Source organism: Athene noctua, chromosome 7 (genome assembly GCF_965140245.1).
Source record: "Athene noctua chromosome 7, bAthNoc1.hap1.1, whole genome shotgun sequence".
Taxonomy (NCBI): Eukaryota; Metazoa; Chordata; class Aves; order Strigiformes; family Strigidae; genus Athene; species Athene noctua.
The window spans coordinates 13140677-13162016 of record NC_134043.1 but is presented as its reverse complement, the minus strand read 5'-3'; the positions used below and the strand labels follow the sequence as shown (position 1 = coordinate 13162016).

General features: G+C 43.4%; 1 protein-coding gene across 2 annotated transcripts in view; it reads right to left on the bottom strand.

The window, feature by feature from the left end:
* Nucleotides 1–3845: 3845 nt before the first annotated feature.
* SEMA5B (semaphorin 5B) overlaps nucleotides 3846–21340 on the bottom strand; it is a 276944-nt gene continuing 259449 nt past the window's right edge. Inside the window, exons 24-25 of one of the 2 annotated variants that reach the window (XM_074910111.1) lie at nucleotides 10715–10784; nucleotides 10115–10247 (exon numbers count right to left, since the gene is read on the bottom strand). In XM_074910111.1, the coding sequence (XP_074766212.1) occupies nucleotides 10240–10247; nucleotides 10715–10784 (78 nt within the window). In that variant the 3' untranslated portion in view covers nucleotides 10115–10239. Of the gene's footprint in view, nucleotides 10248–10714; nucleotides 10785–21340 lie in introns of both variants that reach the window. The other variant, XM_074910110.1, reaches the window with a different exon arrangement.

The window sequence follows — 21340 nt, the reverse complement described above, 5'->3', positions numbered from 1 at the left end:
CTTGCTCGTGACAGTAAATTAAGTACTGCAAAAATGGGTACAGTTTTCTCTGTGGCCATTGATGCTTCACATCATGGAAATATCAAATGTTTCTGATGGCTGTTCATTACCCTGCTCTTGAGAGGGGAGCAATCCATTGCTGGCTCCATTATTTCCACGACAGCAAGGAAATGACTATGGGAGGTTTAAAAATTGAAGAATACAGCAAGGTTAGATGTATCGAACCTTGACAGCCTGTTGCTGTTCACCATGGTCCATGCTAACCCTGGTCTGGGAGACACCACGCTGTCTCCAGAGTGATGGAAAACCAGGACTACTTTTCTACTTTTTGCTTCCAGCTAATTGCTGGTTCATAAACTGTGAAGTTTGACCTTGAAAATCTTCAGAAAGCTTATTTTGAAGTGCAACAGTGGTATGGCACAGGTCCTTAGCCAGGAGACACCTCTGCCCCGCAACCAGAAGGAGCTTCAAGTGTTTGCTGGATACCAGATCTGCTTCAGCTGGGGCAAGGAAGCAAGAAGTTGTGTCTTCCACATTCTGTAGAGATGTACACCATGGAGTTGAGGGGTGGTTGTGGCATGGCTGCTGTACAGCACGAAATGTTTCCTTCTGTTTTTTATAGTTTTAAAATGAGACAAAGCTAATCTTACATGTGCTTGAGTTTCTGCCATAAGGTGGTCAACATAGGGTCAATCACAACAAAAAAAGTGTGATATAAACCTGCCTTACGAGCATACCAGGACGAAGCAGAAAAAGGTGTCTACCCAGCTGCTGTCAGCCTCCTGCGAGACAGCTTCAGACTTTTATCTCAACAAACAAAATTACCTTTGCCTGATTCAGTCCTTTCTCCAGAGGCAAACAATTTGGTTTGGGGAAATCATAAGCAGATTGAAGGTTTGACAGCTGACCAAACAAAGACAGGCAGTGTGGGGGGAGAATGTCCCGGAAATCCTCTCCATTTCTGATGATGTAAGGAATTTATTGTCTGTCCTCCCCTCACATACTGGGTGGGTGTGGAGGGTATATGTGTGTGTGGTGGGGTTCTGTTGGGTTGTTTTCTTTTTGGAGCAGACTTGGGCAGTGCTGGACTCTGCCACCTTCTTGAGTAATTTGAACCTCGGCTTTTTTTTAAACAGAAAGTGCAATGACAACTCCACAAGTGGCTTTTTATGAATGAACAAAACAAACCATGTCAAAACACATTTCAACTGTTAGCAAAACAGCATTTTTAATGCCTCTCCAAAGCTTTTGGTAATTGAGCTGTGTGCTTGAGAGCATGTGGTCTCTTGGCTGTACACTCGAGGGGAAAAAACACACAAGACACCACAGGAAGCAACGCTTTGGTGGGCAAGTGTTAACTCTCGTGCATGTCGAGGAGGTGCTTGCTCTGTGCTGAGGTCCACGCCTCGGTGGCTGCACTGAGCTGATTTCAGCTGACTCAAGGACTGTCCCCAAGCTTGGGGACTGTCCCTGTGCCCAGTCACGGCAGCACAGCCGCATGTGCTTTTACAGCTGAGAAAAATGCCTGCATGGGCAGAGGGAAATGCGGGAGTTGGAGCCAGGGCTTGTGATCATGTCAGGATAGGGGACTGGGGCGTCTGGTGGGGCTGAGGCACTGGTGGGGGTCCTGGGCACTAGTAGGGGTGCTGGGAACAGCAGTAGGATATCCACTTGGGGATTTTTTTTCATTGCCACATCCTGACTGCTTTCCGAGGAAGGTGTCTGCATGATCCTCTGCCCGGCCACTGCTCTTGACAGCGTATGATGATTGTGTATGAGTCGAAAGCCTTACTAAAAATCAGACTGCAGGATATTTCTTATTTCTGCACTATCTGCAGGACATGGTGCCTGTTCAGAGGAGGAAATTAACTTGGTCTGACACGACTTGCTCTTGATAACACCCTGGTGCCAATACGCAGCTGCTCATCCGCTCTGCAGTGGTTACAGCTCGTTCATCCGAGTCCCTGCTCCGACATTTCCACAGCACTGAAATTAACGGGGCCAGGCTGCAATTCCCTGTCCCTCCTTCCCTCCCTAATGCCGTGTGTTGGCTGTGCCCTTGCCCAGGCAAGTGCCCCACCAGCCATGGACATTTCCAGCCCTTGATGGAGAAGAAAAATACGGAGGGACAGGGTGAGGACAAGGACAAGTTTGTCACTGCAACATCTGGCTCAGGGCATCCCTAAAGTATTTATTGCAGGGAACGGGGAGGAAACACACAGACATGAATTACAAGGAACCTCCTTTTCCTGCATTTCTAATACTCCCCGCTCCGGGCGCTGCCAAAGGCAGGTTGGAGGGGGCCACGGTGCTGGGGTCCCCGCAGGAAGCTCCGCACCCCGGCCCAGGGCTCCGTATTTGCCCGTGCTGCTGTGGGTGCACCCTGGCAACCCCTGGGCAGGGGGTGCTGGAGGGCAGCCCACCCCCAGCAGCACAGCCTCGAGGCTTCGCCTTGATAAAGAGCCGATGGGGAATCTGCAAGGTAACAAAGCTTTCACTGGTTACTGCACACAGTTAAGAATTAAAGAGGGAAAAGGATACAGCTGGGGTGCGTACTGAAGGTGAGAGCACAAAATGCACTGGGGCTACAAATGAAACTGTTATGTTAATGAATCAAATTAGCAGCTAGAAAAAAATGTTGTGGTAGACAGATTTTAAGGAAATTGGAAATAGGTTCCAACGTGATACTTTGCTCCAATTGTGCACAGAGGTTGTCTTGATGCAAAACAAAATCATTCAGCAATGACCTCCCCATGTTATCGTGCAAACTAACTGGGAAAAAAAAAAAAATCCATCTTATTCACAGCAAGTTTGTTTTTACTGATCTTGTGCCTCTCAATTACTTTTTAATGGTCTGCATTGAAAAGAAATTCCTGTATGCACACTTGAGAATCTGAAAACACCCAAATGATAGCTTATGATTTAGTAGGATTAAAGTATTATGTATGCAGGTGTAGCACGTTTCAGGTTATTAGTAATCCAATCTATTTTTTACGACATTATGGTGTAATTTTCTGTATGAAACTTCAATATAAGTCTTGAGCTGTATCGGAACATAAACTAAAATGTTCCTGACTCTGTCACTTTTCATGGTCTTTACTTTGATTAATAAATGCAACAAGAGCTATAACGTTCTTCAATACGAGGCTACAATCATCCTTCAATCAAAATGTGTCCCTCAGCTTTTTATAACTTTTCGCATCAATATGTAGGGTCCGAGAAGGAGCAGCGACAGGATTTCATTGCAAGTGAGCACGTACACCTGAAAGGCTCTGCAGAAGACGAGTGGTTTTTTGCTCGCTGCAGCCAGCCCATCTCCTTGGTATGGTAAGCAGTTGTGTCCTTGGAGACTCGTGTCACGTGTGGGGAGCAGAGAGGCGATGTGTACCGCGGAACTGGACGTGGATTTGGCACCACGAATTCCAGACAGCTTTGATCTTACCTCACTGGGCACCTTACTCAGAAATACCATTTTTCAAATGCACCCCAGGTTTGGTGTAGAGCTGTACTCCAACATTCGGGCTTGCGTGGGAGGGGAGTTGAACTGCAGTGACAGACTTTGACGTTATTCTCAATAACACAGTTTTGTAACCACTTCGTCTACAACTCAACAAATCCAAACTTGAGCCTCAGGATGCAGCCGGAGTGCAGACAGGGAGGCAGGACGAAGGACATGTGCTGCAATTCCCCAGCCCTGCACAAGCAGCTGAGTGAATTTTGCACAGCACTCGGCCATCAGTGTCAGGAGGGAGCTCCTCTGCGTTCCCGCTGACCCCTCCTGCCAGCGCTGCTCGGGAGCCCCAGCCCCACTGCCCGTCAGCCACAGGGGAAAATAACTCACAGGCTTGCCAGGTTGGTCTGGTTTATTTCTGAATTATTCTTTACATTGTACAATATATAAAAATACAGAGTACCCAAAAAAAATTCACAGTGTCTAAAGGCAGTGATTACAGTCTAGGTCACCTTTATACTAAAGTACGATCAAGTTCAATTGCATAGGAAGGGTGATGTGCCTTCACAACAGAGTCCAATAATACTCTCCAGGTTTTGCTGTTTTGGGGCAAGCATTCTCTGTTCACATAATAATTTCTCATGTATCCAAGATCCAGTATTGCATCTGTCACTCTCCCACCTCAATTACAAGCTAAATCCTATCATTTCCATCTCGCATACCTCTCAGCCTCCCTAAAGCTCCCTCTATGGGAATGCTCCTAATTAACCACTTCACTTTTAAGTATGCGCAGGTTTGGGTGTTAGCTAAGGAGGGGTGTGTGGATGGAAACCACACTGTCATGCGGCTGGCTGGCTTTTACATTGTTTGACATTTTAAGCACTAAAAACGGTTTTGCTTCAGTTATTAATGGCCCCTCCATGCCGACCTCTGCCTGACTCCGTGGCATGCGAATTAAGAGCATCCCGCTCACGGAGGTTTCAGAACCAGAGTGCAGTGTTAATACTTTTCATGATCAGATTTGTTTAAAACCAAACCGCGGCTGGCACTCGCAGAAAGCCAAATGCTGCTCTTACAACACTGAACCCTTTCGAATAGCAGAGGTGAATTTGCAGCCGAGGGTGGAGGCAGAACAGAAATAAAATCAAGTTCAAGACCCAAACCTGTGTTGAATGCTCTTGAGTACTTGTATTTGTGGCTAAACAGTGGGTTGCTGGTTTTGCTCCTCCAGCCAGGACTAATGCAGACATAAAAATTTCCCAAAGGGTCCAAAGGAGGAATTTCCTGGCAGAACAGCTGAGACTGGATAAGTCCCACAAGGACCTAGCTCCGGAGGGGTTTCTATCCAGTTTTGAAGGTTCTGGCAGTCAGGCAGCACCAAAATCTGTGGATTTGCTCACCTACCCCATAGCTGCTCTTGAAGATGTCCGACGTTTCCTCCTAACAAGCTTAAGGGGAAGATTCACCTGTTCCAAGTCTGGGCCTTGCTCACAAGGGCATTAAAGTGATCTGTTGGAAAAAAAAAAAATCCTTCACACCCAGTTTACTGGGTATTTCCCCATTATTCCAGATGGCTCCAAGGGGTGCCAGGCCCTGCCATGCATATGTGACAGGGTGAGCAACAGCTGCTGAGCCTCGGCCACTAACGCTGGAAGCTCCAAAGCCACTCAGGGCACCAGGTGCCTGACTCCCGTGGCCTGGTGGCTTCTTTGGACCCCTCTGGAAAACAAAAGCCATGGGTTGCAGGGTTTCTGTTCCCTAAATTTTGTACTAAAACCTCCTAGTGTGACAGTAAGGCAAAGCTTATAATGCTGATCAATAACTCAGAAGGCAGTTACTAACTTCTTTAACATGGAAGATGATATTTTCCCCATTCTAATAGATGATGTCTTTTGCTCTAATGGTATGATATTTGTTACTCCTACTTGCTATTTTAATTTTCTTTGCACAATTACTCCCTACTTATAATTACAAAAACAATAGAGTGATACACATGACAGATTTGGGAGGCTTATTCAGAAAATATAAGCAGTAACAAGAATCTTTTTCTTAATCATTCTTAAACAGAATGATTTAGGGAGAATCACCATTTCTAACTAGAAAAATCAATTTTCTTTTCAATTAAAATATTATATTTCATTTAGCTTAAAAGTGTTTTTTTAAACCTAATGGAAAGGATACTAGATTTTTTACATGGTTTTTTTTTTCTTTACTTTGTCCCTGTGGAATTTGAATACCAGCACTGCCTTTCTTATTCTAAGTTTCCTCTCCAGGCATTTTGCTAAATATATATTTTGTGTGTGTATATATTATAAATATATACTGTATCTATCCACTGATAGATGTATACACTATTACAAAAAAAGAGTAAGTTGTTACACAAACTTTACATTTACATTTTTTATATATATATATATATATTTATATATATATAACTCTCCCCCCACTACATTTGGTACAAAGAATAAATCAATCTCAGTGGACAGCAATTTTCTCTGCAGGTGGGCTTAACATCAGATTAACACTGGAGGCGTCAAATTGTCTGCATCAGACATGGACTCCATTCCTATTCTCTGTTGATCTCAAACCAACCATCTCATCTTCTGAACGTAAGGCATTAGGAACAGTGGTGCTAAGACAATACATATTCCTCTCCTATACTATCTGTATAGTTCATATATTTAAGAGCAGCCCTGGCTCATATGCTGAACGTTCAAGTGCGGTCTTAGAGCAACAGCACCTCTTGTGTTGTGATTTGATCATCAAGTGGTTTGCCTAGTAGTGAGCTGCACAGGTTACTTCTGTTGGGTGACAGCTGATCAAGCAAAGCCCCCCCCAGCAGTGGCACAACACAGCCTGGAAAATACCATAATGCACACCCCTTCTGGAGGGAGAAAGGCAGCCACTTCCATGGAAAAACAAAGAAGAATGGCCTAATTAAAGATGTTTCGGCTACATACTTGACTGTAAGACTTCCATCATATTTTACCTACTGTATACCTGAATCCCATCCAAAAGGTTTGCAGAGAACCAGTATCTCTAGATCAACATAGGAACTGCCCAGGGTCCCCCTTCTCTATCTCAGAAGCGAAAGAAAAAATAAAAAAATACAGCAAGATGAGTCTTTTGGAAAGCAATGCTCCTGAACTAAATGCATTTCCAGTGTACTTTAAGATGGCCTTAGGAATAGGAAATTTTAGCAACTTTAACATCCAGCTGCAGGAGCAATTCAAGCTGCTACAGATATTACAGACCTGATGATCGAGCTGCCAAATTACCTGGATCGCAAGAATATCACTGTACATGGTGTCATTAACCTGCCACGCATTAGAGAGCTCATAAAAAATGCAACCCTCACACCGCATTAACATAGTCCTTAAAGAACTGCACTCTCATGCAAACATTAATTGAGTAATAAGCATTCTGATTTCTTTTTTTCACTCTCTCTTCTCTCTCCTAGATTCTACTTTCTGCTTGAATGGAGTCTACAGACCCTTGCTGTGATTGCCAATTATATGAAAAAGGGATGAATCCATTTGGATGGCTGGTAAGAAGGAATGGCTTGATGAAACTATAACCACATGAACCACGCTCGAAGCATCTGCCCTCCAATAGCCTACAAAATATCCACCTCCTGAGCACAATGGCAGTAATGACCTATCTTGGTGAGCTGCACATTTAAATAATTTCAGCTGGTATGTGGCACTTTGGGAAAAATAAAGCGATCTACATCATGTTATTCTGTGAAGCTGAAAATGGAAAAATGTTTAAGGAGGGGGAAAAAAAAAGAAAGGAAAAATAGAAAATTAAAATAATTGCAAGATTTGACTTGCTTGCATCCCCCCAGACTCCAGCTGTAATCCTGCCACGTGCATGGTAATTGCAGAATGTGTTGATACAGGGAATGTTCTGAAGGGGAAGCTTGGAGATAGCTTTAATTTTACAATTGCTAAAGTGATCTTGGAAGCCAATGTTTTCTTCTGAATCATATAAATCAAAGCTGGAAAATCCCATCCTGATAGTCTAATGTAATAATTTTCAACCCCTAGGCTACATACTTGTTAGAACTACTTTAAGTCAGGATTTTCAGCATGGCTGTGAGGGGCACAGAAATTGAGCGAGACAAGGTGGCTGCGTTATGGCATGAGGCACAAAGGCATTGCTCCACAAATGGGATGTAGGGGCCTGGGAAGAGTCTCCCTGCAGGCGCTGGTACCTGCTACTGGTGCTCTCCTGCTTCCCTGGCGATCTCGCTTCACTCCTGCCGCTCTCACCCTGGCAGCACTGCCAGGCAGGGTCAGGGCTGCTGAGCTGCTGTGCCTACTTGGAGGGTTGCAGCAAGTTGCTTCAGCCAGAACTTTGAGGTCTGCAGCAGCTCCTGACCCTGCTGCTTCAAATGCAAGGACATCTATTTAAGGGCACCTCTCTTCCTCTGTTCCCTCTGTTTCACCTCCTGAGACCAGAGCAGAAGCAGGATGAGCTGCTAAATTAGAAAAAACAACTGCTGAAAATCATTGGCACCACACCTAAGGTGTTGTCGTGGCAGGGCTAATGACCCCACTTATACAAATATCCCTACAGCCTTCAATCACTGCAAACTGAAGTCAAAGTAATTTAAAAATGGGAGGCTACTTTATTCTTGCCTTCTGGTCAAACCACCATAACACAGGCTTACAGAGCCATGTTGGCTTTTCCTCAAAGGAAAAGCAATATACTTGTCATGAAGCAACACGGTCTTTCTTCATTTCCTACCGGCTGCCTACATGAAAGAGCTGAGTACACAGCCCAAGCTGGGCTTCCAAATAAGCAACTGCAAAGGAATAGCACTGAGAACCGATCAGCATCGGCTTACAGCGAAATTTGAAATAAAGCGAAGACAAACAGGACTTCTGGGAACATGGCCGAGTCAATGGCCAAGCACAGGCATGGAAATTGCTCAAGTAAGATGCAGACAACAAAGCCAAGCTCAGGACCACATGGAGCTCATGCGCGTTTCGGGGGTGTACTTTTATCACATGCTCAGTATTGCAACATTCTAAAATCCTTAGCATCAGGAGTTCATTATAAATATTTAGAAACACTGAATGATAACAGCGGTGTACTTGTTCACGTTGCTAACACATTGGATGTAATTGTACATTAAGCACCAGCAATAAGTTTCCTTTTTGCCAAACAATTATGTCAGACAAACATCTGGTTGTAGACAACATGGCTTCTGCATCAAACTAATACAGTTCTTATAGACACAGTCACACACATACACAAAATTACATTTCAAGGCTGGATATACTGTTTAATAATGCTACTGCCCCGATTTACTTCAATAGCTGCAGCAGCATTTGTTTGTTGGGTTGGTTTTGTTCATGAAAATTAAAGAAATATTGGCAAACAATGCACATTACTCAGCTGTGTTACTATTTCATAGAGTACTGACTGGAAGACACTATAAGAATGTGCAGCAGACTTTCTGGGTCATGTCAGACTATGGAAACATTCCTTACAAAAATACCCTCCCCCCTGCAAAGTCAGAATTATTCACTCTTTGAAAGTAAATGAACTAAAAACCAACAATAAAACAAGAGGAAAAATTAGCCCAAAGCATGGTGATTTCCCACAAGAAGAGCATGGTCTCTAAAGCCGCCTTATCTGGCAGACACAATCAGGATCAAAGCTAGAACAAAAAGAGTTAACACTATCTCAGAAAAAAAGAAAAAGTAAGAAAGAAAAAAAGCCCATGGCTCTTGTGCGGCAATCATCACATCTTTTTTTCCAGTGATATAAACATCTTTGTTTGTTAGGCACTCCAAGTTCATGTCTCCGATGTTATTCCAACATTTACTTTTCTTAGTGTCTCACTGCCTGTATAATTTTCTTTTAATTAAGACTGGAAACATTCTGGAAAGCTTCTTTGGGTAATGCACTTTGTTTGTCTGTTGTTTCTCATCAGCTGAACTGCATATTACCAAAGAAGGCTGCAGAGAGTATTTCCTGTAATATGAAAAGATTCTGTTGAAGATACAGGGAACACTGCCCTAGAAAGTTACTTTTTTTTTTTTTTTTTTTTTTTTTTCCGAAAGATTAAAAAAAGATCAAAAATAAAAAAAGGAAAAGAAAAAGAAAACTTTCTTCAAGTTGTTGGCACGATGGAGTCCCGCTCGGCTTGTCTCATGAGCTGCGTGTCATCCAGTGCACCACTGCTATCCTGTCCCAGGAAGGATGCTACTCACCAGACAGACACCCCTGCCCCAGGAGGCCACCCCTTGCCTTGGTTAGAGTGCACCTGCACCTGTGTGTCACATGCTGCTGCATGGTGGCCACCAAGCCCAGCACACAGCCACCTCCTTGACAACGTCGGCCTTGGACAGCAATGCTGATCTTCCAGCCATAAACAGTTGCAGTAGTTAAGAGCCATCTCCAGCCAAATATCCAAAAAGCTCTGCAGAATAGTCCATATGCATTTTTGTCCTTGTAAGGAGATGTGCTGTTTACAAGAAATACAATTAACCAAAGGAAAAAAAAAAAAAAAAGACCCTACTGTACAATATTTACATCTAGAGGCTGGGCCAATATTTGGTCCATAAAACCAATTTAAAAAAAATTCATGTAGGAAGTGATCCAGTCCTGTAGGATCTGTCCATCATCAGCTGTTGGTAAAGGTCCTTCCAGGGGAGGCCTCAGGCCTGTAGTCATATTTATTCAGTGTACTGGGATAATAGGTTGTCGTGTACACATTGGTTTGCTGCAACGGGTAGAAGTTGGTCCTGTCATCTGGTATCAAATTGTTCTTGTTAAGTGTCTGTAAAAGAGAAGAGGAGATGACAGGCATGGCAATGGTGCCACATAATTACTCTTTTCTACCTGCAGACACCTCCCTCTCACCTGCCTTCTCCATCATGGTCTCTGTTGCAGCCACCACCGCCTTCCCTCCGGCTGGGAGAGTAAGATGGTACATCGCACTTGCTATGGGGCTAGTCTGCGGGGACCACAGCTCCTGCCAGGTCTCCTTTGGTGGACTTGTGCTCAGCTACTGCTAGGGCCAGAACCCAGAGCCTTCTCCAGAGACTTGGAGTCTCCTGGTAGATGGCGTGTTGTCTGAACATCATTGTCACACAGAACCATGCTGGGCCTACACGGAAGTTGGTGATTAATGGCAGCGCTCAATCTAATCTCTTCCAAAATGCTCATGTTATAGCCTGCAGCTCCCTCTCAAACCAGTTGCCAAACGGCAGCTTTTTCTCTTTGGAAGAGCAGGTGTGCATTTACCTGATCTCCATCTCCATTGGTAGATATCCAGGTTTGGACCCCCCGATATTAAGTGTGTCACTTCTGTAAGCTACAGTATAAGTAACAAATCATGGTCACTTTTGGAAAAACTAAAATTACTTTAAAAATTTTACAACCATGTAACAATTGTTGGCAACAATAACATAAAAAATGAGAACCACAAATGCCCCTTTTACCATAAAAATTCAGAAATGGTTTTTTTCTCCCTCCCCTCTTCCCCCCCCTTCTTTGCTTTTTGCAAGAATTACTATTACTTTTCCCACCAGCAAGCAGATGTCCCCCTCTCCCCAGATTAAAGCCCATTGCTATGCCAGCTGTTTCCTATGCACAAGGATAAAATCCCATTTGGGGAGGGGGATATGCAATAATTTTACAGAACTTTCTCCTGCATCTTTATAGTAATCGGATTTCTGTGAATTTGGCTGAGGAACTTCTGTGACGGGTTTTTTTCAACTAAACCCTGGCTTAAATTTCTTACACATATGTCTGGCCTATGTTGCTCCTACGTGCACCTTTAATGGTTGTCATGCAGGGAACTCACTCCTTTGATCTGGTAGTCAACACTAGGCGTGTTTGCTACAGTGTCCTCATGATGAGGGTACAGCACATTTAAAGAAGGTATGAGCATCTCTCCTGTCTGGAGCAGAGAGATGGAGAGGTCTAATGAGGCAACTAGTCCTGGGAACTAGTGGTTGTTCTGCCACAATCCTATGCTCCTGAGGGAACCACTTTTCCTCAGTTCCCCCTTGAGACCAACACCTCCTACCCAACGCAGCTGAGGGAAAGATTAAAATTAATTAACTAATGCTCAAGTCCATGAAATACCGAGCTTCATTAGCTTTATTTGACCCATCTAACTTCAGCCACCTAAGCTTCAGGCATTGTGGCTCTGTTGGCAAGGTGAGGAGAAGTCTCCTTCCTGTTTGAAGGCAGGTGCAGATGAAAATTGTCTTCTGGGGAAGCCCCTGTCCCCTCAGCCCCAGCAGCAGCAGGGCAACCTGCCGACAGTGGGTGCCCAACTTTTAGGAGGCTACAGTTAGTGAGCGGGGTCTCGCCTTGTGCACATGCCCATGGCACAGTCAGGGCTTAGCCACATCCCATCTGTGACCACTGAAATGATCAGAGCTACCCATAGGCTCAAAGACAAGACCACAGGCAGTACATTTATCTTCCAATCTCTTTGTAAGCGAATAATTTTACTGCATGGGGAGGGGGAGAGGAGGAGGAAGAAAAGAAAATTATTTCTTCTAATCCAATAGAAGACTGACAGCTACAGCTACCCTGGGAGCTGCAACTCCCAGTTTCATAGAAGACGTTATAAGGAAAGGCTTTCCTATGGCAAAAGTACCCTGGCAAAGAAATTTCCCAATTGCTGAACTACCAAATAACTTTTTTGGAAATGGGCATTATCTAAAACATCTCTTACATGAGAACTGGAGGAAACCCAGCCTCCTCCTGGTCTGACTGCGATTGCTCCCTGCCTGGAGTCTAAAATGAGCTCACACCACATCACTTGTAGGAACCAAGGAGAGAATCTGTATAGGCACAGTGACAAAGTGACAAATATTTCCAAGGAATGAGAATTTGTGCCCTTCAATATGAAAGGAAGAAAAGAAATGTCATGCTTTGCTCCCAGCCACCCAAAGAAATATTAAAATAGTGTGGGCAACAGTCTGCCGCTTTGTGCTGGAGGCTGGGAAACAAGGAAGCCAGGCTCAGTCCTCCGCGGCTTGCTATGCTTCCTTGGGAAATCCAATTAACTGCTCTGTGCTTCAGTGTCTTCTGACCCAGCTTGATAAAAACATTTGAGATCCCCTGTATATATGCACTTTGCTAAGTACTACCACTGAGGATTTGGGGGAATTGCTCTCTGGTGAACACCACAGGTGTTCATACCAGCTGTACACCATGACTGCTGTTTCCTACCGGTGTCTCTAGCCCGGGATACCCACTGCAGGCAGCGTGACCCATGGCCACGGTCCACCACAGCGGGAGGAAGAAGAAGCTGATTCCCACTGTCGCACTCCCTGGGCTCTCTTGAAGGTGGTCCAGCATCCAGGCCTCATCTGGGTCACTTTTTGGGACAGTTAAGATTCATGACATGCCAGGATTACCACCTCTGAAATTTAGTGACGTCCAAATCCTGACCTGGGATGGCTCAGGACCACCTTGATCTGAGGACAAAGACCTCAGGACTCTACTTTTTTGGCTTTCAGTTGGAAAATCTGTTTGAGTTTCAACATGTCCCACGATGTTTAAAACTAGCCTCTTAGAGCAGACTTAGCATTTAATTAATACGATTTGCATTTTTTCCTCTCGTCTTACTTTCATATAACATTTAATTAGAAAAAAAACCCCACAACTGCTCCTTTGCTCTTTTTGGTTTTATTTTTGATGGAGGGCTTATATCTTAGGGAAATACCTTATGAAAATGGTTTAGCAGAATTTATAATGCAATTAGCTGCAAAGAATTTGTCTACGGAAATGCTGCGATGGCAGTACTGTCCTAAATCAGCATGATCAATGTGCACTGCCTTAACATTTCCCCACACAAACTTATTGTCTGTCTCATTTTAATAAATAGATTATTAGGTTCCTTGGCATAGATATTGGTTGATATTTTGAAGAAGGGAAATTAGGCAGCAGTGAATTTTAGAGATGTACACACACACACACTCACGAAGGCACTGCAGGGGAAGAGGCACGCAGTTAAATCTCTCTGGGTGGGCTCCTGTGCCGTTCTACTCAGAGCTTTAACCCTTGCTCTTGTCCTGCAATTCTTTGCTGTGACAGTACAGAGATGGCCAATGACTTTCCCTTGGAAGCTCTTTCCCCAACGCTACGTGGGCTATGCCATCAAGGTCAGAGCCTCCTGACAACCTGAACTCGCTGGAGTTATTGTGGGGATGAGGACAGCCTGCTGCATCCATGGGTGTTCCCACCAATATTTATCAGTCCCAGCGGGAAAGGCCAAGAGTCATCAACACTGCATAACTATATTTGATCACAAAAACTAACACAGACCACATCCTTGCTCACAGCCCAACTCCTATGAGTGCCTCTTCACCTCAGCTACCTCTGAGCCAAGTCTTCAATATTACAGTGGCCAAGAAGTGGTTACTGAAGACAATGTCCCTTAAGGCCTCTTAGAGGGGACAATCCTTTCGTGCTTTTGCACTGACTTATCTGTGGTTGCAGTAACTAAGCTGACTAAGGCAGCACAGCGAGCACTAGAGCTCAGGCTGTCCTCACTAGACATGGGGAAGGAAGAAAGACTTGCCTTTACTGCCTGAGCCCTTTGGCACTACCATCCTGCACATGGCAGGGAGACATGTCAGACATCTGGGCACTCATCAGACCTTACTGATAACACCTTTCCTCACATACAACCTATATTTTCCCCTTGTTGCTGTCCGATCCCTCCCATATCAAACCCTAATGCCTCCCCTTGCCACCAGCTACAAACTCTTAGGGTTGCTTGCTCAGTAAGGAGTATCAGAAAGAACCAAAAACCTGATCAACGTTTACTGCTGAAACATCACTTGGTGCAAAATCTCTGTGCCGTACACACAATGTATTTCAAACACTGAGGGAAACATATTTCAGGCCCTCATTTGGCCTCATTTCAGGCCCTACCCTGCCCTGAGAACAAAGAAGCTTCTGGTAGTTGTGCAAGCATACAAACAGTGTAAAACCCTATAAACAGTGAGGCCAGACCCAGAGCTAATATGAAAATCTGTAGGATATGCTTAGAAAAAGTGCTCCATTCAAATATGCATCATTCAAATACTTTTTACCTGCTTCCTCCCTTTCAGTATGAGCCATGCCATCCTGGCATATTTGATACCATTTGTTTCTTCAAGTCTGTTCACACTAACCTCAATTCAAGAATGTGTTAGCAGAAAGTAAGCCACCAGCACGCACTAACCCAATCAAGTGGATCACTCAAAAGCAGGCACAACTTCAACTGCTTTCTTCAAAAGACCCTTTATTATGTTACATGGGCATACAAATAATATCTAAAAAAATTTCTCTGACCAGGAACTCTGCTTTGTCAAGCAGGGATGTTTTCAGATGGACTAAGATGGATATGGTTTTAAGAAAATGTAAAACAATAGCAGCTTTCTCCAATATATGTGATCTGTCAAGTAATCAAAAGGTCCAGTCTTGTTGCCAGTGAATGTCAATTCCAAGCACAACAGAATCCTGAGTATTTCAATATTTACAGAAATAGATAAACAATTGGTTATCACTCTTGCTATTGTACTAGAAATTGGTTAGAACTCAAAGAGTCTAAGGGGAAAGTTTACAGATACCCCCTTTGTGTGCTGCCCTGCCCCCTGGTATTTTTTCATACCAGAGGCAAAGTACTAACATGCACTTGCAGGCTGTTTCTCCCAAGGTAGAGCCAAGTGTTGGATGTGTTAAACATGACTGTATTGTGCCATATGCATACATTTAATTTTGTTCAGCTTTCTCCATTGATATTTTTAGCCTAAGTCATCATTCAGATTTTCCATTTGTTACTTTTTCTCCAGCAATGCCTTGAACTACTCCCCCAAATTCTGCCTCTTCTCCAAACCATTAAGTCATAATCCACTGACCCACTTGCTTACATTTTCCCAGATGTATCAAAACATCTTCATGTGTAACAGTATGAGACTTTCAGTACTACTTCCATACTACAGCTGCATGTATAAGCTGTATAAACATTTCTTACACACATAAACAGATCAAATGCTTCAATTTTCAATAAACAGTCATGAAAACTTAGAAAGTGATTTTAGAAGGCTACCATTTCCCCACGCCCAATTAAAAGAAATTCCATATAGTTTTTGAGAAGCTAAAGTGAAAAGGATGCTTCTAAAAATCATCTGATACACATACAACTAACATCAAAATAAGGGCCATAAAGTAGTTCCCACAGGGTGACATGCAATGGCAAGATTTCCTGAATTTTCTCACACAGAAAGCACTCAAGCTTTCTGGAGTTCAGCATTCCCTTTGAGATTCAGATCTTCTTTTCTATTTTGGGGGTGATGCAGGGCAAGTCAGCAATTTTGTAGGTTATCTTCACCAGCTATGCAGCACCACAGTCCCCATGAAGTCACTGAGCAAGGACATTTTCCCCCAACCTCACAGTTTCTCCACTATTTCTCTGTTGACAGGTGTAATTTTGGTTCTTCCACCTCCTACCCATGACACTTTCCTCTTTAAAAGGTAAAAAGAAGAAAGAAAAAGTTGGGTGACCTTCCTGGGCAGCTTCAAACCACTATGTCTAGCATTTATGGTTATCACCACTTTAACCTCTGAGGAGGCTGAACAAGGCAGTGCACACCTTTCCAAAGGGCATGACTCATCGAATGTGTTGCCTGTGCCAGGACTGCATAGCTGCAAGTTTCCATTTTGCAAGTTTGTTTGTAATGTTGAAGCTCCCTGTGTACTACAAGGAAAAACTTTCCCTTTCCTTCATCACAAAGTGAGCACAGGCACTAAGGAACCAAGAGTAACAACTCCAAGCACTGCTAACCCTGGCCACTCACCGTGGACACAGGCCAAGGTCTAAAATCAGACAGCAGATAACAGACAGCAACTTTGTAGGCAGCCCATTCCTCTTAGCAACATCCAAATGTTCATCCTGCATCCTGCCTCTGCAGAAATCAAAGAAAAAACATTCCCACTGAACTCAGTCGCACAATTAGCCCTAAAAGAACTGAGGTAGCCTTTCCAATTTTTCTTGGAACAGCATCCAACAGCGTTCCTGTAGCAACAGTGGGATGGCCATTACTCCCCCTCATCCCACAGGAAAATGGAGGGATAAGGGAATTGTGCAATGATGTAGTGAAGCCAAGATCCAACATTTAGTTTCTTCTGTTCTCCTTTTAAGTTGTTTGCTTCTTGCAGTGAAATCAGATTGAGCAAAATGCCTTTTCAATGCAGATCAGCTGTTTTATAGAGCTAGCCATGCCTTCTCGTTAAAGGATGTTACTTTTTGCGTTCTAGGAATATTAGCAAAATGACTTAGGGAAGGTTGTGGATATATATTAATATTATGAAACGTTTCCCACAGCTTGTACATCACTGGAAGTACCAAGGCAGAGATTGCAGAATGACAATTAACCAGTAACTTTGGAAATAATTAGCATAATAATTACATTTCAACAAAATAAACCATATGACTAAAATAACCTCTTTTGGCAATAATTGACACCAAGAAAATAAATGACGTCTGGCCCACCCACATTCTCCCTTTCTTCTGATCAACTGGATAACACAACACTGCTGTGCCTCTCGAGCTAGGCATTACAAATGACCCTGGAAAGACGGAAAGTTGCCAAAAAGACCTTATAAGACCCATGTATTTACTGCAAGCCAAGACTTTAATGATTCTTCTTCCCAATCTTCCTTTAAAATTTGCTTAGTGTCTTACACTAAACAAACTATCTCAACTGATGCTTTTATAAAAACTGTTGAGCTCCACCTACACTTAAGTCAAAGGTAGCAATAGCTAGGGTTTATGTATTGAGTTTTTTTCTGATGAATTCAATAAGGCTGTTTGCAGGATTTACAGTGAAGTGTAGATGTACAGATGAGGAACCTATTTTCTATAGAAGAAGGTTTTTCCTCTTGAAAAGAGATACAAAAAAATCCCACTGGGACACTAAACTTATGATTGCATGTTCTTTTTGGATGGAAGCTTACCATATTTTTAGACTGGAAATTCTTTGTTCACTGTTATTGGTAAATAAATTAAACAACCCCCAAATGACGGCAGCATCTGTAGCTGTGCTCAGGTTGACAATGGAACTAACATTCAATTATAAGAAAATGAATAGCTACAGTTTTCTATAGCTGTTTGAAAATAGCTATTTTATCCTTATACTTAGGAGGGAGTAAGGTTATATTACTGCCATTTTAAACTTATAAAAACTTTCATAGTTGGCAATATAAAGGACCATTGTCAGAAAGATGCTCTGGCACATCTCTGACTTTACACACATGAGTAAGATGACAAAACATACTGTATGTAATAGTACGGCAAACTGAAGTGACTTCCTGCTTAGAGCTAAATCCAGGTTTGAGTATCTTTCTGAACTGGAAACTTAAGTCCGAGGAATTCATGGAAATCTTCCACTGGCAAATGCAGGTGTCTAGCCTAAAGCCTGCTATTTATCCCTGGCTTGACAGTAATTTGGTGGTGGCAACAACCATGACGTGGTGTCCAGACACAAAAGAGGAATTCAGGGCCGTCCCATGCTGCTTCCCAATATAGCTGGCGCACAGGACATAGCAGACATGATCTCAGCTGCGTGGGAAGGTGCAAGCTGTCTCCTTGCTGCGCTACTATGCCTTGGCATATGCCCTTCCGTGGTCCCTCACGTACAGGGTCAACAGAGGCTCATCAGTTGAGCTACCACACCTGCCCTTGTGCATGCTCTAGTATTCAGACTAACTCACCAGAGGTATAATCACTGCCTTCTAAAACCAGGTTTAATAGATCACATTGGGTGCAGATGATCATCTAGAGTAACTGGGCTATACCAGGATTCAGCTGATGGTAACTAGTAAGGCCACAGCGACAGGCTGTAGGTTCTCCCTGCCTTATTCCAGTTACACTGGAGCAAGCAGCCCTGAGTTTTCAGATGGTCTCAGAGCTGCTTATTCTGGTGAATTGCCAACACAAGTCATGCAGCCTGGTGCCAGCCCACAGCACTACATTTAGACTGAGGAGAATTGCAAAGGTGTAACTGCAGTGGTGAAAAAAAAAAAAAGTAGTAAAAATAGAAATATAAGTAAAAACTGGGCCTAATTTGCCATCTGCTAGCTTCATTCAGTCTCTTACAGTCATTGCTTTCCAAATATCTCCCACCTTCTAAATAGCTGCTTTTTGATTGTTTTCCTCAAGATTGCTTTGTTTTCTCCCCATGTTGCATCTCACCTTGCTATTTCCTCTATACATTTATAACTGCCTTAGGTCATTTTCCATTATTTCTATACCAGTGGCTGGTTTTTTTGACACACCTCCCAATTTAATATCTTCTGCTAGTTTAATTAACACACTGACTGCACCCTCTCCAAGTTCGTTAATGAAGATATTAAATAAAGTCAAACCTTTCATTACTGCTTGCAGTGCCCTAAACAACTCCTCCCCATAGCCCCGTATGTTCCCATTAATGATTGCCTGATGTTCACAGTCCATCAGCTAGGTTTCAATCTCTACAGCAGCTCTCCCGTCCAAGCCTATTTATTTACATATCACAAGATTATTTAAGACATCAAGGTCCTCTTTTCTTTAGGTGTATGTATGAGCCCATGAAGCTATATTTTTAATCAGCTGAGAATCTGCCCTGATGCAGCTCGGTCTTCTGTTTTCCCTTCATTCACTAATGCTGAAACTCTGTGCAAAAAGTGATTGTGTTTGAGCTCCTCCTGCTCAGCATTAGGTCTTGGCTCAGCTGTCAATTTAGCCTAAGCACTTTTCATTTCATCGGGGTATGTGATATGTTGCCTCTCAAACATTAATTCAGATTTGCCTGCATATTAACACTGACACAAATTTGTTTCAATGAATTTCCATCGCTGTAACCGAAAGTACAGTCAAGTCAATCCCATTTGTTTCTGCTTGTTTCACGCTCTATATGGCCCCAACTCTGCCAAATTTTAAAGACCCAGTGGGATTTAATACCCCATTGATATGCTTTCTTGAATGGGGAAGGTCCAGGCAGGCTCCATCAGCTGTGGGCCTGTATGCTTACAGATACGTTGTCTTATCCCCAGATTCAACTGGCATTTCCCACACAGAGTTATGGAGCTACTTGTGTAACTTTAGTACATTGGACTTTGGTAGCTTAACAGTGACTCAATTAGCAGGGAGGAAATTGGCCTGCTTTCTTACCAACGCTTTTGTGTTACCTTTGCATTTCATGGCACTGGGGGTTTGCCCAAGATCCATGATATTTATAAAGGTAATTGGAGTTGTTCATTAACTGGTTCTCACAGACTCTGGGATACAGTCCATCTAGATTCCTTCATCCACAGATTTTCAGTTCTTTCCTTTATTCACATGCTTCCTGCCAAATCTCAGGACAATGTTAGAACTGACTTAATGAGGATTCCCCCAGCTATAGGGGAATGCAAGCAGAGCTAATTCTGCTTAACCTGTGCCAAATCTATCATACACCTATAAATGATGCACCAAGAAAAGATGGCCACGGATGCAGTGTTGCAGCAGTCTGTACAGCCTGTGCCATGGCAGCAGCCAGCACATCCTCAGCAGCCCTGAGCTCTCAATTGCTCTTTAGGACAGGGTGGTCACAGCTCAGAAAAAAACAGCTCAGGTATTTTGGCTGTCCTCTCTCAGAGCTGCCAAACACATTCTGGACATTGAGCTCTAGTTCTGAATACTGCCACAGCTACCTTTATTTTGTATGCAAGCAGCTCCATTTCTTTATAATTCTACTTAAAAATCCATTATTCGCTAGTGGAGCTATTCCAGAGGAATAGCAAGGCAGCTCCCCTCCATATGTACCACAAAGGTTATATGTTTTCTGGTATTTACTGTTTGTCTGATATTATCCTCTCCCTTTACTTTAGCTCCCTGCCTCTTTCATGGCTCTCTTTAAACTCTTCTGCAAACACATAATTAATTCCTCCCGCACATCTTGGCGGCACTGAGGATTTCCCAGTTCGGCTAATGCACATAACGCTGCCAGCCAGCGCTTCGAGAAGACAAGGAGGGAAGAACCACTTCAAGCTGCCGAACCAAAGGAGAACGGTTAACTTTAGCAAATGAGGCTAGGGTATATTTGAAATATTCCTCTTACGACCAGTAGAGGGAAGTAATGTAAATACACAGCAGTCAGTGCAGTGCAATTTTGTTATTCCCATTCCTCCAGTTCTTTATTTAATTTTCCTTCTTCCAGCGCAGGTGGGTGGGTGGGGGCAGATACATGTCAACCTCAGAGATATTAGGAAGGAAAAATTGCACGAAAAAGGTAATATCAATTATTAGATCAATTAGTGTAGCTGGAAAAATCAGATAAACTTTTGAACACATCTGTCTGTCTTCAGGTCTGAAATAGCAGCTAACGTTCAAAAAACTGCCAGTTTTTCCAACTATAATCATTGATCTAATTAAAACCAAAACAGAACTTGTCTGCCTACAGACCTGTCTTGCCTGCATTCACAGATTCACAGCTGCAGTAATACAACCCCAATGAAAGGCTAGTGTGAGCATCCATGATGACTAGTTTAGCCTGTAAGAAGGCAGAGCATGGACCATATCCCTAACCTGGGTGTAGAGGAGATATGCCTGGTCATACAAGGAGGAAGAGAGGAGGCTGAGCCAACAGAGAAAAACATGACAGGATGAATATGAAGCATCTGCCCCCAGTGCCACTTAAAACTTCTCAATATGGCTTCAAGAGGAATACAGGAAGTCATCCCAAAATCTGGACTCCCTCCAAATGGTAGGGGAGGAGGCACAATGTAGATTCCCACCCCATGGTGAGCAGCAACAGCCCTGTGAAGTAATGACGGGTTTGTATGAAAAGTGGATGGCGCAGGGACGACTTCCCATTGGGGGACTGTTGTGAGCAGCTGCTT